A 16,918-nucleotide genomic window follows, 5' to 3' on the forward strand; every position below is an offset into this window, starting at 1 on the left:
ACCTTTCGCTCATTTTACAACAGGAGCCTTGCTCTGAGGAATTCCTGTTAGGCTAATGTGTCACTCCAGGTCCAGGAAACACACGGGCCAATTGTGGTGGTGCCACTGTGATAGATTGTAATGGCCTCTCTCTCGAAACAAAGGGGCGGACGAAAGAGTTGTATAATGAGAAACATACGTTCCAGAAACTTTGAGACTTGCTATATTTTAGAAACAATTCTGAAGACTTTATTAGAGTCACAAAGTGAAAAAAAAATATTTGACTACTTCAGCTGCTGCAGTTTGTACTGTTAGATGAGGAGACATCCTCTATGCCAGTTTTAAAAAATATTGTTTTGCCTTTTGTCACTAATCTTGTGGAATTGTTCTTTATTTATTTTTGTGGTGCAAGGGATCCAACTCAGGGCCTCACACATGCTAGGCAAGTGCTCTCCCACTGAGCTGCACCTCAGCCCATGGAACGCATCTTTGATGTAGTATGTGCTAGACCCAAGTGTTCTTCCCCATGTGAGAATCCAGTCACCCCAGCTCCCTTCAGTGAAAAGCACACTCTTTCTCCAACATCTGAGTTCTCCATGCCAGACTGAGTGTCCACATAAACAAGGGCCTGTTTATGCCTTAACATTCCAGTATTGTTCTGGTTTTTTATTCCTATTTGTGTACCAATATCACAAGGTCTTAAATATTATAGCATCATAAGACATCTTGCTATATAGTATGGGAAGTTCTCCCAATTCATTCTTCCTCAAGAACGATTGGTTTTCACAGGTACATGAATATTTAGAAATTGGTCAAGTTTCACACAAAGTGGGCAGGGCAGGGCTGGGGTTGTGGCTCAGTGGTAGAGTACTTGCCTCACACATCTGAGGCACTGGGTTCGATCCTCAGCACCACATAAAAATAAATAAATAAAGTAAAGGTATTGTGTCCATTTACAACTAAAATTGAAAAAAAAAAAAACGGGCAGCGCAAATTTTTTATTAGTATTATATTGATTCTATATAGGGAAGAATTAACATTAATATTAATTTTGCCTGTATCTTTCAATTTAATTAATTTGTTTTCAAAAATTGTCTTATCTATTTTTGTTACACTTAATTCTTCAAATAAGTACTGCATGGTCTTCAAAGCTATTATTAAGTTGTATTTTATGTCTTTTAGTTTAATTTTCTGTTACTAGCTGGTCTATTGTAATGCAAATGAATTTTGTATGCTGGGTTTGTATCCAGCAAATGCCAAATTTTCTTGTTAATTCTAACAATTTGTCCATAGACTTGTCTGCATTTTGTGTGTACTATAGTGTTTCATCAGCTTTTAATGCCAACTGTCTTTGTTATTTTTTAATTCTTGTACTCTCTTTTTCTGGACAGTACTGTTGGCTTACACCTCCTGCACTATGTTAGATGAGTGTGAGTAGGAATTCTCATGTTGTTCCTGATTTCAAGGAAATGTTCTTAGGAGATGTTGAAGAATGGCCTCCCCAAATATGTCCAGATCCTAACCTCTGTGCCTATGAAATGTGACCCCGTTTAGAAAGAAGACTTTGCAAATATGAAAATTCTTGAGATGAGATCATCCTGGATTTAGTATGGGTGTTAAGTCTAATGACAGACATCTTTTCAATGACAGAAAAGGGGAAAACAGACACACAGAGGCAGTGGTGAGTGCCACTCTAAGAACTGCCAGATGCCACCAGTTAGAAGGAAGTTGTTGGGAGAGATTGTTCCTCAGAGCCTCCAGAAGGAAGCTGGCACCCTGAATTCAGACTTCTGGCCTCCAGAGGAAAAAAAAAATTCTGTTGTTTTGAGTCACGAAGTTTATGGAGGTTTGCTGAGGCAGCCCAAGAAAACTGATACAGAAGATAACACAGGGCATTGGCTTAGTGACCTTGGGAATACTGATGGATGTCAACGCTGGACAAAGAAGAGTGGGTCCTGCCATTCCAGACCAAGGGAAAAGCAAATACCAGGGCAGTAGGGAAACAGGCATTGACAGAAGAGGGAGAGGAATGGTTTTATCAGGCCTCAGGTAGCATTAGGAAGTGGGAGAGGTCAGATTAAGAGAGGCCTTGTGTGACACATTAGTTAGGATTAGGTTTGCTGTGAGTGAGTGAATTTCCAAAAGAGCAGTGGTTTAAAGGAGACAGGTCTGTTGCTTGGTCATGTAGGTGAAGACAGGGAGGCGGCAAGGCTGCTGCGTCAAGCTCACCCTCCCTCTTTCTGCTCTTGGTCCCGATACAGCTAGTGATAGCACAGCAAGGGCCTTTAAAATAAAGATGCATTTATTATAAAATTCTAAAAATGTGCTTTAAAGGACAGTCAGGGGAATGATGTATAGTAGAAAAATCTTCATAATGCACATAATCTCACAACAGATTTTATATTGGGGAATTAATACTTAAAAAAATATTCTTCTTTTCTGCTGAGAAGAGTCTTCAGAGCACCATTATTTGAAGGAAAGGTATTTTTGCATATCAGAGTTCATCTTTGGTCTGCAATGAAGAAGCAACATATTAAGAGCCATCAAGAAGTTTTTATGAATCAATTATTTATTCTCTCCTAAAGGGGAGAGGAAGAAAAAAACCAAGTTTCTGCTCCACAATTTTAGGACCCAGAACTATTTCCAGAGGATCAGAATCATCCCCAGTGCAAATCACACTGTGTTTCACAGGGCTACTGGTGGGGAACCCAAACTTCCAAGGGTCTGTGCTACTGTTAAGGTCTTGTGTAAGGAACAGAATCAGTGAAGGGCTGGCGTAGACAAAGAACAAAATATGAACAAAGCTATTATCCTGTCACTAATTTCCACTAATCAGTGGAAGATACTGATTGGTACCTCCTCTCACTCACAGATAAAGAAAAAAATTGAACATTACAGTCTCCACTGGAGCCAAAGTGGGAAATGTCATAACCCTAAATCACAAATTTGGTGAGGAGAACCTTTTGATTTGCAATTCCTGTGCCACATTGACTTGAAGTGATTTCCTGGCCTTGACAGAGGTCACCACTGATTCTGTACCACTTGAGGGTCAGTGAGCTAGTGGTAAATCAGTTCTCCAAAAACAAAACCAAAAGGTATGCTGACTGTCATGGTACAAACACTCCCCCAAAGAATGATTCCAAGGTAGCAAAAATTTAACTAGTGTGTGAAATTCCTGAATACCAATAGGTGGTGAACTCACATGAGCTGGTTCTGTCACATCACTGGGGCCAGTGGTCACCTTATTGCTTTTAAACATCTTTGAGAGGCTGACATAACCGATGCCAAGTCTCCCTTCCCATTTTGGGTTATAATACCACAACTTTGACTTTGTGCATTCAGAAACAAAATTATTATGCTTAAAATAATGTCTAGCCAGCATATTTACACACACACAAACATATAAGCAATGCAGAAAACTGTAATTTATATTCCTCCCCACAAAAATTCAACTATAATCAAAACAACACTACGCCTCCATGTACAAAAATGCATTACTTGATCACGAGATAGTTTTGTTTTGCTATACTTCTGCTAGATAATTTTGAGCTAAATTCCTCTATGGGCTCAGTTTTGTTAACCATAAAACAAAGACAATCACTGTATGACTTCTATCTTTTCAAGCCTTACAAGTCCATATGTGAATCTGAACTTTGCAAATGAGGTCATCATGTAGTGGCATCAACAGAGATTGTTTTTAAATACTGTAGCATGAATACTTATGGTTGAATATTTTTTTCATCTCTGCAATGGAATGATGACCTCTGCCAAACCCATCACATGGGGAGATGAGGGCATCAGATGATCCATGTGAAAATACTTTTCAAACTGCAAACATCTGTTCAAATGCTATGTGATCTGAATTCTCATGTTGAAAAAGGCTTCGCTCAGCTTTGCCAGAGCTATTCTGGCTCCTTACTTAACTGCACATTTTCTTGTACAATGTTATTATCTACTACAACCATCTTCCTAGTAGACTAAGTTGCTTGGAGGCTTCAGGAGGAATTAAACTGTTTGTTGCCAGATTGAATGACTAGAGGGATGGGTGTAAACTTGGATCAACCCTAACTCTTACATTGCTGCTGGCCACAGGGTCTGTTCTGTTACCTTTTTCCTATGGCATGTACAAGGAAAGAGGTCATCTTCGGTCTGTGATTCTACCCTCTCCATGCCCTCTCGGATCTGGGGCTCGCTCACTTGTAAGTTGGCATATTCCTGATGAGTGACAATAGAAAAACAACCCTTATGCAACACTTTAAGTGCATTCACCAAATAAGACACAGTGGAATTTGCAGACCGAGATTCACTTCACTCACATGTGTATGTAAAAATTTGATGTGCAGAGTCCCCTGTAATCCCCAAAATGCCCAACAACAGAGTGTGAGTCCTGAAGTTCTTTAAACTCTGGCTGTCTGTTCCTAAATGGCCATTATTTTATTCCTAATTTATATGACTTTTTTTTTTAAACCACCTTCTGCCTTAAAGTGAAAACAATTTTGCACATGATCTGCCCTAGAATAAGAATCTGAGGACAGATTTCTACCTGCCCCTCCATGGCTTGCCCCGGCCTCAATCAGTATCCTCTTCACTAATTCTCACCCTGGGGCGGGCACCATGCGAAACACTGATGTTAACACCACCCAGTGGATCTTTGGATATTCAGATTGAATCCCCCCAGTTCATTCATTTTAAACATTTTTTCTTCTATATTGCTTCATCATCTCGTAGGGAAGATTTCAGAACAGGAGGGGCCAGTTCAGATCAGATACAGATCAACTTTGCTTTGCAGCAGAGCCTACAGTATGGGGCTCAATACGTACAATTCTCAGATAGAAAGCTTAATCTAGATCTAATGCTATTATTAGCAAATGACATCTTTACTGCTGTATTAGTTTTCTAATGAGCCTTTGAAATTGTCAGATATGCTTTGACTATAATCCCTAAATGCTTAAGTCTGTGGAAATAATTTCCAAGAGAATTCCTGGCCCAATGGGGGGGTCATGACAAGAGTCCCAAACACATACTTTGAGCTGTTTACACAAAGAAGTGACAAGGCAGCAGCAACATAATACAAAGAGAAAATACAAACCATGTATGGTAACTCTGCCGTTCCCTAATCATATGCCACATAGTTCTAATGTTTGTTCTTTCACTTGATGTTGTAATATTTTCCATCAGCTAAGCTTCATTTTTTTCAAGTATGTATTATTACTACTTAGTATTTGTCCCGATTTTCACCCAAAGAAGTACATGAATCTCCTTATATTAATATACTTTTAGAAATTGTTAGAAGGTACATTATATTAATATAGTTTTAGAAATTAAGTGAGTTAAATCTTATTTGCCTCTCTACATGTCCAGTTGTTAAGTTATATGTCTATTTTCTTGGAAAATACTAACCTGGAAAAGTTTAAAATAATAACAGAATATGTCATCACCCATGAGGTTATTTCTTGCAAATTCTTGTCCAGCTTTTGCTATTTTCTTTGCCTTGGAAATTAAAAAAAAAAAAAAAAAACTTTCATGAAGCATTTTTTTCCTATGCAGACATATGCAACCAAAACTACAGAGCACATACAGTGAGACCACAGCAGGAAGCATAGCCCTGGGGGTTCTCATGTGACAAAGGAATGTTTAACAGACTTTATCTGTTCAAAACTAAAGGGAGGTTTTCAAGACTTGAAAGTCTGAGAAGTCATACTGTGCTTCCTAGAGTTAAACCTCTCGTGGAGAGAGAAGATATACAGCAAGCAAAGGAACAGTGAGTTCCTAAAGAGAATGCAAGGTGCAGCCATATTAATGCACTACCTTCATAGTTTTCAGCCATTAGCTTGAAGCTAATTCCTATAATTCCTCATTTTACTCCACAAAGGTTAGTGACATCTCTTGCCAGACTGGCCATCTTAATTTTGACATTACTTGTGAGGGCAAAACTGGTATCTCCAGAGACAATGCTTACCAAAAGAGAAAACATAATCTGGTTGAGGCTTAGCTTTCATTTCACATGCAGAGTGGACAGTTATCTAAGATCAAGGGCTGTGTTTGCTCCAGGGAGCTACTGTACCACTCCTGGGCAGGCAGCTTCCCGTTTTTGTATCTGAGCATACACGGAGCACTCTCCAGGCTCAAGACGTTGCAAACCTACCAGTGACATCTGGCACAGTGGGAGTAAACCTTCCAGGAGACGGACCTTACCTCTTCATCATGGTCTTTTGCCCATTTAAGTTTTTCCAGCAGATCACTGAGGTTGCTTTTAACTGGAATGTAGTGTTTCCAGGGCTGCAGCTCATTGTAGAAGTGTTCATAGTAGATCGAGTCCTGCTTCAGTACGACACTGTCGCCCACTAGCAGGTAGGGCAGGCGATATGCCGCCACAGTGCCGTCGATATTTATTTGATACTTATGCTGCAAAACAGCAGTAGAGTATAAGAACCTCCACTGAATTCCCATTTTTCCATTCTTTTTTTTCCTCTCCGCATTCCACACATCAATCTGCCATCTACAGATACAATTGCAAAAGCAGGGGCCAGATTTTGCCCTAGGCCTTTGTCATTTGGTAATTATTATTATTACATAACATGCTCACCTATAAACAAATGTTTATTTTGATATGGTCCTGAATTTCACAAAGAGAGAAACAAATCTAATATTGAAGAAGCCAATGAAATAAAAGACTACAACATAAAAAAAAATAGACTTGCAACTTTGTCATTCCTCTACTTCTTTATGGATGGCATAAGCACCTAACGATGGCACATTCTGTGCCATGCTAACCATACTTTTGAAACACCAGATGGGCCACCCAAATGTCTCAAGGAAATTAACAAGCTCCAGGGCAAGAACATCTATGAGTAAAAATATCCACAGAGCTGTGGTCATCAATCGCCTTAAGTTATAGAAAATTCCACAGGCAGGAAAAAGCCAAGGCATGATGTGACAGCTGTCTAAGGAGGGGTGGCTCATCTTGCTCTCTAGTTGTGATCATTCCTTTCTTTGAGATACGCCTATGAAAAAACAATGACAATTCAACACACAGCATTATTTGGGTCTACCTACCTCCATGTAACCCATCAAAGGAAAATCTGGCTGTCTATGGAGCAGACAGTTCGCTCATCACTTGTCCTTCCCTACTGGAGGATGGTTGACTACCTTTTGCCATCTCTCTACCCCAGGGGACTACAGACACTCCTCTTCCCCTCGGTGATCTAGGGAGCAGGGCGCTGTGCACTGAGGAAAGGAGCTGTTAGAAAAAGTATGACTTCCTGGGAAACATGAGTAATCCACATTCTGGATGTGAAAAGCCATTCCAGAATTCCCAGGCAGAATGTCAGCATTTCAAGTCACTCCTCACCAGAAGGCCTGATAAGAGACACCTGGTTTTTATCTTCTTTAGTTTGCTGCCGTGCTCTGGTTCTGGTGAGAAGTCCGTGTAAAATGACTGACATGAACTTATTAATAAAAAAAAGGATTTGAGCTGACATGTGCTTATCTTAAGGGCTAGCTGGGGAAAAACTTAGAGCTCTTCGCAGACTCCAAGCTCCCTCGTGCATAATTCCATGTCAGGGCTGGGTGCCGAGAACAGATGCAGGCTGTTCAAACCCATTTCTCTCCTCCCCTGTGATTTACAGGCTTCGATTCCCCTTTCCCAGAATGCTATTTACACAAAAACTGGGAATGCAGAAAGGATTGGTCACTACAGATGTCATACCTTGAAGAAATCAAAAAAAGAGATGTGTTTCACAATGGGGCCGTACAGGCTCTCGTCGTGTTTAAAGAAGAAAAAGTTGGTGAAGGCGGCGTCGATGAGATCTGGGTGTTTCCTGCTGAGTTTGACCAGCTCCAGTCTCTCCTGGCGGCTGTCTCTCCCTCTCCAGAGGGCGGTGGAGTTCTTCCTTTCCCAGGGAGGCCCCGTGTTGGCTTGCACAGACATCATATCCAGACTTACTCTAGAACACAGAAAGGGCAGCGTGGCTCCCTCCCAAACCGTCACACCACAGAGGCAGGAGGAAAGAACTCACCCAAGAGAGCACGCCCAGCTGGGTCAACCCGACCCGACTCTCACCGGCCCATGGTTTCTAGAACAGAGTCCGTCAGGTCGTAGGTGGGCATCACGATATCCTTGGAATCTGTGGAGCCGCACCAGGAAAAGATGGGATGGATGTTTGAGCTGGACTTCTTTTTTTCCAAAGGCCAATCTCCCAGATTTACAAAAAACTCTACATCTGGCATCTTCACCTAGGAAAAAGAAAACAAAGTGCTTATTGGCAGTTCTTGCATTGCATACTACCTTATGTTCATCAATTAAAATTAGCAATTGCACCAAATGAAAGGCCAACCTTATAAGCTTTGGGCTGTCATGACTTTAGCTTAAATAGTGGGTAACTTTTCCAAATATGGTCACATGCATAAGCATTCTAAGTTTCCTTTCTGTGATGTCTAAATTGGCTAACAGACTCAATAAAGAGGACAAGATGGCAAAGGTAATCTTTGTTCTAAAGCTAAGATGCTAAGACAAGAGAATCATTAGAAAACAATTCTAAGAATTCTTTTTAGAGCACTTGGGACTCTAGCCTTAGTTTCATGTGAATGCGCCAGATGTTTCTGTTTTAGACCAGGTGGGTGGTAGGGACAGGATTTGAATTTAGGAAGTCCAACCAAAGGCCAATACAGGAGCTTCCAAGCTATGCATCCCTGACTAACAAATGTTGTGAACATGTTGAAAGAACCTGCTTTATTAGCCATGGAAAATGCTTGGGGTATTTGCAAAACAAGGTGTATACATACCTATTTATTTGTTTAGGTAGGAATTGTGTTGGTCTTGTCTGAGAAGCATCTTGAGAAATTGGAGTCCTGAAGAAAATTCTTATTTTTCTCATGGACACAGATAAGCAAGAATATTTGCCAGTAATCTAATGTCTTAGCCTAAAGGAGGCATAATACTGGTGCTAAGTACTACTATATTTAGGATTCACTGACTGCATAGGCTTTGCAATCTTGAGAAGAAAAGTATGGATTTCCATGAGTAATTCAATCAAGATATGCACAAATGATTCAATAAGTAAACGTTGTAATAGATTTTTACATAAATACACAATTGGTAAAAAAAACGTTGGTATAATTTTTCATATCAGCCATTTTAACAGTATTGTTGAAATACTCCACTAGCTCCTATTAAAACACATTATGCCAAGGAACAGGATTCAGAAAAGGGGTAATCTTCTTTGGACTTGAAGTGGGTTTAGAATCAAAATCATTTTACCACAGGCATTTTCTTTCCTTTGTAAGGCATTGATACGAGTCTAACTGATTCCCCTAAAAAAATATCCTTAAGTTCTAAATCTCAGAATATCAGAATGACCTTATTTGGAAAGTGGGCCGTTGCAGATGTAATTAGTTAAGATGAGGTCACACTGGAGGAGGGTGGTCCATCAATCTAAAATGACTGATGTTCCTACGAAAAGAGACAAGAGAGACAGATGCAGGAAGGCAAAAGGGGCACGTGGAGAGAGGAGAGAGCAGAGTGATGCACACCAGGTAACACCAAGGACTGAGGCCACCAGAGCCAGCCAGAGGCAGGGAAGAATGTCCTCACAATCTCAGAGGGAGCGTGGCCCTGCCAGCATTCTGATTTTGGACTTCTGAGCTCCAGAACCACGAGAGAATAAAGTGTTGTTTAAGGCACTCAGCCTCCTGCACTTTGCTAGAGCAGTCTTGAAAACTAACACAGGCAGCCTATAAAAGATTTCAGAATATCATTCTACTAAGACTCTAGAATAGAACATCCTGGTATTGTTATTAGTGTTTTTTTTTTTTTAAATATTTTTTTAGTTGTAGATGGACACAATACCTTTTATTTTATTTATTTATTTTGATGTGGTGCTTGTGAGGCAAGGGCTCTGCCACTGAGGCACAATCCCAGCCCTGTTACTAGTTTTATTTTGAAAAATTATTTTATGAAAGCTGGATTACAATCGCTTATGATGACTCAGAGAAAAGATATAGTTACCTTTCTTGTCAAAGAAAGTAGTATGGCATCCATGAAAATTCTAAAACCTACATGCTCACCATGAGTCTTGATGTAAACCTAAAAGAGAATTTAACATTTCTTACATTAGTCTAAAAGTACTGTCAGACTTGACTGAGGAAAAGCTTGTCACAATGATTGCTACGAGGATGATGATTAATAGGACTGTTTATAGCAAATTGTAGCCAAATGGTCAAAACAAAACAGAATCAGGAAATCAAGCAAACCTCAATCGTGTGTTGTACCTGGTTATTCTTTAAGGTGTAGTGACACAAGCTCTGCCTCTGTCCGAATCTTTTGGGGATTTCTACTGCAATCTTGTCTGGATCAACAGTGGGGAAATGTGCCAGATCTTTCTGAATCTGCGCAATGGTTCCTGGGCAGTTCATTTTCTGTAACCAGGCTGCACTGTCCTCCAAAGGACAGTCACAGTTCTCATGGTAAACCGGCCCTATTTACACACAAAAAACAAAGTACAAGAGTGAATATTTTACTCAGTATTTGACACATGCAACAAATACCCAAAATGCAGGCTTCTTGAATTTTGACTAGTGAAGTAGGAAGGCATATGGATTGAAAACATAATTTAAAAGAAATACACTTTTATTACATTGGGGCATTCTGAATAAGTCGGCGTTCTTCCTGACAGCTCTTCAACATGAACTCCTGTGACATCTTCATGTTCAAGTCTACTTTATACAAGTTCAAAAGAAAGCTGATGGGTTCTAATGTGTCCTCTACAGTGGATATTATAGTTGGTTGCTCTTTATGTTTGGGGTACCGGAGAATCTCCAAACACTAATAAAAGAATATTAGAGGAATACACCTGCTTTAGTGAAGGACAAAAATCATAAGAATTAATATTTCAATGGTCTGTTATACAAATGAGTTCCTAAAGTTTCTAAAGTACTTTTCTCAATGGGCAAAACATCATCAAAAACAACAAAAGTAAACAAAGAACCTCTGCTATTCTTTAAAAAAAAAAAGAAATACAAATTTGCAAAGGTAATCCTCAAAGCAGTCTATTTCATTAATATTATGATGAGTTATTTACACATTTATAGAAATAATACTAACATCATGTAGCAGAATCTGAATGGATTTTTACTGTCATTACTTTCTGTAATCCTCGGACTCCCACCTGATTCGGGGAGGACTGAGAATGCAGTATTTTGGTTTTTTTAAAATATTTTTTTTTTGGTTGTAGATGGGCACAGTACCTTTATTTTATTTTTATGTGGTGCCAGGGATTGAACCCAGTGCCTCACACTTGCTAGGCAAGCGTTCTTCTGCTGAGCCACAACCCAGCCCACAGTACTTTTTTTTTTAGGTTTAGCAGGTTATTCGGTACCACATGGTCCTGATGGGAGGCAGGAAAGGAACCTAGACGTTTAAAGAAACGTTACCTTTCTTGGGATGTTTTTGTTATATACAATGCTTCCCCAGTGTTTTGGGGTCCTGCCTCCTCTGAGAGGGAATGGCCTGGGTAACAGGTCTCATCCTATATTACAAACCACCAGAAAATTTCCCTGGAAAAATGGCATTGGAACAATGACAAAAAACAATAGTCAACTCCCCCTCTCTGCGTTAAGCCATCTTCCTTCCTAAAGTGGTCTACCAAGTTTCAATAACTCTTATCAGTTATATAACATCTTCTATCTCCAATTAACAAAATACCATATAGGATCATATATACAGCTTGATTATTCTTGCTAATATTATGTTTTCAGACAGAAAATTCTCTAATTATGTTCCTTGCTCTTTAGCAAACTACAATTTCTACTCATATCTTGGATTTCTCTCTTTTACCAAGACTCCGACCTTATCTTTCAGATAGGACACATCTTTTGTCTTTCAGTGAAAAAAAAAAAAAATACACCAAGTTGTTTTGTAGATAGAATGACATGTATTATTGTGTTCAGTACTATTGTTATAAAACTCTGTTCCAAATTACCTTTTAAAATATATGGAGATTTGGCTACATGTTGACCTTGGAATTTAACTTCTACCTTCAGATATTTGTAGCTTGCATACATTCTGTATCTCACTATGAAGGATCCATCCTTCCGGTCTAAAACCTGGACTCCAACTCTTGTGAATTGCTCATCTGGTGCTGAGATTTTAACCTGGAACACCTTTTCACCTGGAGAAGATGTGAATCTGTGATGTGAAGAACAATGAGATACAGAGATTATTTTAAGGAATAAGCAACAAATGATTATGCTCTTCAATCAGTAAACTTTTTCTGTTCTCCACATTCTTCCTCTAACATGCTTGCTTCTTCTCTTTTATGCTTTCAGTGCCAGAATGAATATGATGGATCAACAATTTAAAAAATAAAGAGGAAGACAATGATGAAAATAACATAAAAGTTTCATTAGGGCTGGGGTTGTGGCTCAGTGGTAGAGTGCTTGCCTGGCACATGTGAGGCACAGGGTTCAATCCCTAGCACCACATTAAAAGAAAAAACTAAACAAAATAAAGGTATTGTGTCCATCTACAATAAAAATAATTTTTAAAAGTTTCATTAGACATTGACAAAGGGATATGTTAAGATTACTGATGTGTGTAAGCATGCAAATATTTATAATTTTATAGATAACAGTATCAGTCTGCTATTTATTTCATGTCTGTCACATCAGAAAATCTGTGATCCAATGGTGTGCCTGCAAAGATGACCTTATTTTGAAAAATAACTCTCAGTAATTCTTAAAAAATATCAGAATTATAAATCATGTCCAGGTGTGGGCAAAAGCAAGGTAGGTAGTATACCATCTTTGTAAATAAAAGTGTTTGTGGAGTGAGTGCTCTTGGAGTTGAGGTGGTATTTGTTTCTCCAACTGTACTCTTTATAGCCAAATGACAAAATTTACAGACTTCTTTTTCCTTGGAAAAATCCCCCCCCAAGTTCTGGGGTTTGAACCCTGAGCCTCACACATGATACGTGAGTACTCTACCATTGAGCTACACTCCTAGCCCCTGGAAAATATTTTATTCCTAATATATTTTTTATAAAATGCACATAAATATAAGTTTAAAGTATAGAGTTCATTGGAATGAAACAGATTTCTGTTACACTCATATAGGAGTTTTGTACTGCCAAACTTTTCCTCTAAATTCTAAAATGTTAGATAGTAGTTAGTTTTTCTTATTGGGTTTTAAAACATGCTTACCCGCCCATGTCTACCTGAAACTCTAGGGCAGCACCACAGAAAGCTGAAGCCAATCAAGTTTCTAACAACCGAACTTAATTCCTTACAACAGATTATGCAAAAAGTAGTTAGAAATAGCATTTCCAGCAAAGAGTAGGAGCTTTGTTTTGCCCTGATAATGCGGGAATACTTATCAAAACAGTTAAGAGAAGAGCTATTATTATATTACATATTGCAATTCCTAATTATTTCTAAAGCTACAGAGAAAAGTTGACTGGGAAGGGGAATCCAGATGTGCATAGCATCCAAATATCCTGGAGTAAAACTGCTGTGGAGAAGCGAGTTTTGGGGTGGATGAGAAACAAAGGAAGAAACAAAAAGTCTTAACGCAATCCCGAATAGTTGAAGAGTGGTTTCTTGACTTACTTATCCCCTGATGTATCCACCGCCTGAATATAGAAATAGCGGGCGGGAAGGACGACATCTGCTTTTAGTCCGGGTCCCCATATTTCGCTCTTCTCTGGGCTCAGTCGCCTCTCTCCGCCGGTCTCGGCAAGTGCTGGAACCGTCCCCAGAAAAAAGCAGTAAAGCAGCAAAATGCTGAACATTTACAAGTCGGACTCTCGAGATGATCCACGGATAAATGCAGACGTGTAAGAAGGGGACGACACCAGCGGAGACCTGGGCAGCGGCACGTTGGTGGGTCGCGGCGGCTAACGCGGCTCCAGAAAGTGTCCTTTAATGTGCACGGCAGGCGCTTGCTCGACTCTCCACGTCCCCACAAAGTCACAACCGGAGCGCTGGCATGTCCAGGTTAAGGATGCTAGTCGTTCTACTAAGACCGGCAAGAACCGCGCTGCTTCTCTTTCTTGGGGCAACTATAAACTTGTGCTATTTTTGCTGTTGGAGCATCATTTGGGGGGCGAATCCGTTCCAGGTTCCAGCTAAGGTACAAGGCGAGAGGATTGGCCTGCAGCGGGGCCAGGCTTAGTAAGGGCTTCTCCAAGTGGATGGCAGAGTGGACACGCGGCCCGGCCCCCCAGGCTCCCTGGGATATGTAGTTCGCGGCAGGACTAGCGGAAATCCTGCCAGATTCTTTCTTTCTTCCTTTTCTCCCCCTTCCTCCCTCCTCCCCCGCTTTTTTTTTTTTAAACCAACTCTCATCCATATTTTACTTTTTGGTCGTGGCTTTCATGGAACAGATAAACACTACAGATGTCCAATAGAGGCGCACAAGGGTCTGGAGTCACAGCTAAGATTTTTCATTTCTTTGGTCACCACATCCTCAGCACGTGCAAAGGTTAGATATAAAAGGAGGGATGAAAGGAAGGTGTTGTCACTGATGTCTGACGACCTGTGGCCGGCCATCGCAGTCCAAAGTGCTGCCCTGGCGAGCTCCAATGGGACCAGAGACACCTACCCCAGGGTAACCCGAGGCGCATCGCTGGCGGCGTGCTGGCAGCTGTGATCCGGGTCCGGCGCGAGGCTCCACGAGTGCCGCAGCGACCCAACCCGGCTGCACTGACCAGAGGTACACTGGGGAGTGGGCAGGAGTCGAGGTGACCTCCAGCAGTGCGCCCCCCCCCCCCGCACACCTGGCACTCCGGGGGGGGGGGACTCGGGGTACAACGGCGGGGCCTGCTGCCGCCCGAACGCTCTAGGAGCCTTCATCGCCTCCCTGGCTGAGAGAGGTCTAGCCTCTCCGGAGTTCTGTCGCGTCCGAATGGACTGCATTGATGCCTGTCCTTCCTGGAAGGAGTAGGGTCGCAGAGGGAGAGAGAAGCACCATGGGTAGAAAGGACGAGTCCTTTCGGGAACAAAGCTCAATTTGGAAGTGCCCAATAGACACCGGTGACCACTATTCAGCTCTGGTCTCCATGCCACGCTCGGCAGGACCCGGGGCACCCAGCTCGCGGTGGCGGTCCCCTCCCGCTGCGCGCCCGCACCCGGCCTGGGCCGCCAAAGTGGTGGCGGGTGCGCGACTAGGGAGGCCTCAGGATCAGCTGGAAACCGGGCGCCGCCCCCTCTGCCTGTTTCCCTCCCTGGACCCTTCTGAGCTACCCGAAAACCCAAATGGGCCGGGTGGCTCGATGCGCCCAGGCGGGTCTGGTTGGGGAGCAAGGCAGGGGGTTCTTCTGTTTTTCGCCGTTGTCCTTAGGAACATAAACTCCCATTCACATCCGGAACCCGGGAGCTCTGCTGTTCGCCCGGGGGCAGTAACTGCCCGCTTCCCATCCGCCCCGGAATCTTTAGCCCCAAAAGTCCCAGGGTCCCCGGACAGGTTGGTGACGGTCACTTCGGCCTCCACGCGCTCCCCCTTGCGGCAAACCACGTCTTCCGGCGCCAGAGCCAGGGAGGAGGGAGCCTGGAGGCGAGGAGGCCTGGACCATCCTCCGCGGGTGCGGGGACCCGGGCCGCCGGGCCTCGGTAGGTGCGCGGGGCGCGCGGGCGGTGGCCGCCGCGGGAGGGCTGTGGCACCGGCGCACCGCGCTGTCTAGTCCCGGCCCGCGCCGCCTCTGCACACACCGGCTCTGCGCGGCGAGCACCGGCCTGCGCGACCGTCGCCGTGGTCCCAGCGTCCTCCCAGCCCGGCCGAGCCGCGAGCGTCGCAGAGGAGGCGGCGGAACACGCGCGGTCTCCCCGGGTGCCTGGCTCCGGCGCGGGCGCAAGGAGTCCCGGTATCCTTTCGTAGGCCGCCGGCCTCTGCGCTGGGGAGGCGGGGTGTGATCGCGGGGCTGCAGCGGTGGGGAAGGCACCAGGTGGGAAGGAGAGACAAGGCTGGGTCTGGGCCCTTCTGGTCTGGCCCTTGGGCACGTTCAACCCTCAGTAAGTCCCTTAACTGCCCCTGCGTCTCAGTTGCCTTCCATACAGGGTATAGATCATAGTCGTCGTACATGGAAGGCTTTACGGAGGAGATTTTAGGGATGTTTAGTTCTCGAGTAAACTTGATACTGAAGAACACGGATTTAAAATATAACTTGAAAGGAATATAAGATGATCAATGAATATTGGCTTTACAAACGGTATGTTTATTTTAAGAACAGTGTTCCCATGGCTTTTACAAATCGTTATCCTAAGGATGTATTCAAAGCTTGCCATTTCATTAAATTTTGCTTGGCATACAATTAAACATTTCTGTTGCTTGTGACATGATATTATGAATAAATCATTACACCCTGCAGTCATTCTTATTAGTAAGTCCTAATACATCTATGCCTCACATATTTGGATGAGGGCACCTCCATCAAAATGAAGGCTTACAGTAATGCCTGGTGGATGTAGGCACTCCAAACATATATGTTGAACCAGACTTCTACAGCTATTAGGTTCTGGGGATACAACAGTCAGGAACCAGACCTTTATCATATGAAAACACACACACACACACATACACACACACACAAGCATGCACTCTCGCACTAATGTACAGTTACACCCTGGGAAGACCTGTGCAGGAAACCTACTACCCCAATATGTACTGGGTGATCTGGCCTAGTTTGAAGAGCAAAGAAAGCTTCCCCAGAAAGTGACCTGTATGGACATTTGAAAGATGAATGGAAATTAATAAAGGAGGGTATGTGGGAGGGGAAAGCACCACAGAGAACCAAAAAGAAGTTTGGAGGTGGGTGGTGGTGGGAGTTGTGAGGAAGAGCTAAAGTAATAGATCTGTGGCCAGATGGGGAGTTGGCCTTTTGTTCCTAGAGCAGAGGGTTTTAAGGCAGGGAAGTTCTATGATCATAATGTGTAGCAAAGTTTGTTTTCT

General features: G+C 42.5%; 2 protein-coding genes across 8 annotated transcripts in view; one reads left to right on the forward strand and one right to left on the reverse strand.

Moving 5' to 3' along the window:
* Nucleotides 1-2,268: 2,268 nt before the first annotated feature.
* Poglut2 (protein O-glucosyltransferase 2) lies at nt 2,269-14,132 on the reverse strand. The gene is made up of 10 exons (XM_027938874.2): nt 13,582-14,132; nt 11,958-12,163; nt 10,249-10,454; nt 9,986-10,063; nt 8,042-8,214; nt 7,688-7,925; nt 6,175-6,384; nt 5,380-5,469; nt 4,087-4,194; nt 2,269-2,491 (listed from the first exon to the last, which is right to left on the reverse strand). Exons 1-10 carry the CDS (start codon nt 13,761-13,763, stop codon nt 2,474-2,476), a joined length of 1,509 nt encoding a protein of 502 aa, XP_027794675.2. The 5' UTR covers nt 13,764-14,132; the 3' UTR covers nt 2,269-2,473.
* Nucleotides 14,133-14,299: 167 nt separating this feature from the next.
* Bivm (basic, immunoglobulin-like variable motif containing) overlaps nt 14,300-16,918 on the forward strand; it is a 33,096-nt gene continuing 30,477 nt past the window's right edge. For 2 of the 7 annotated variants that reach the window (XM_071611630.1, XM_071611631.1), the window contains exon 1: nt 14,300-14,455. In XM_071611630.1, coding sequence (XP_071467731.1) covers nt 14,371-14,455 — 85 coding nt within the window. In that variant the 5' untranslated portion in view covers nt 14,300-14,370. Of the gene's footprint in view, nt 14,456-14,535; nt 14,687-15,497; nt 15,583-15,744; nt 15,834-16,011; nt 16,179-16,918 lie in introns of those variants that run through there. The other 5 variants (XM_071611632.1, XM_071611634.1, XM_071611633.1 and 2 more) reach the window with 5 other exon arrangements.

Source organism: Marmota flaviventris, chromosome 4 (genome assembly GCF_047511675.1).
Source record: "Marmota flaviventris isolate mMarFla1 chromosome 4, mMarFla1.hap1, whole genome shotgun sequence".
Classification (NCBI taxonomy): domain Eukaryota; kingdom Metazoa; phylum Chordata; class Mammalia; order Rodentia; family Sciuridae; genus Marmota; species Marmota flaviventris.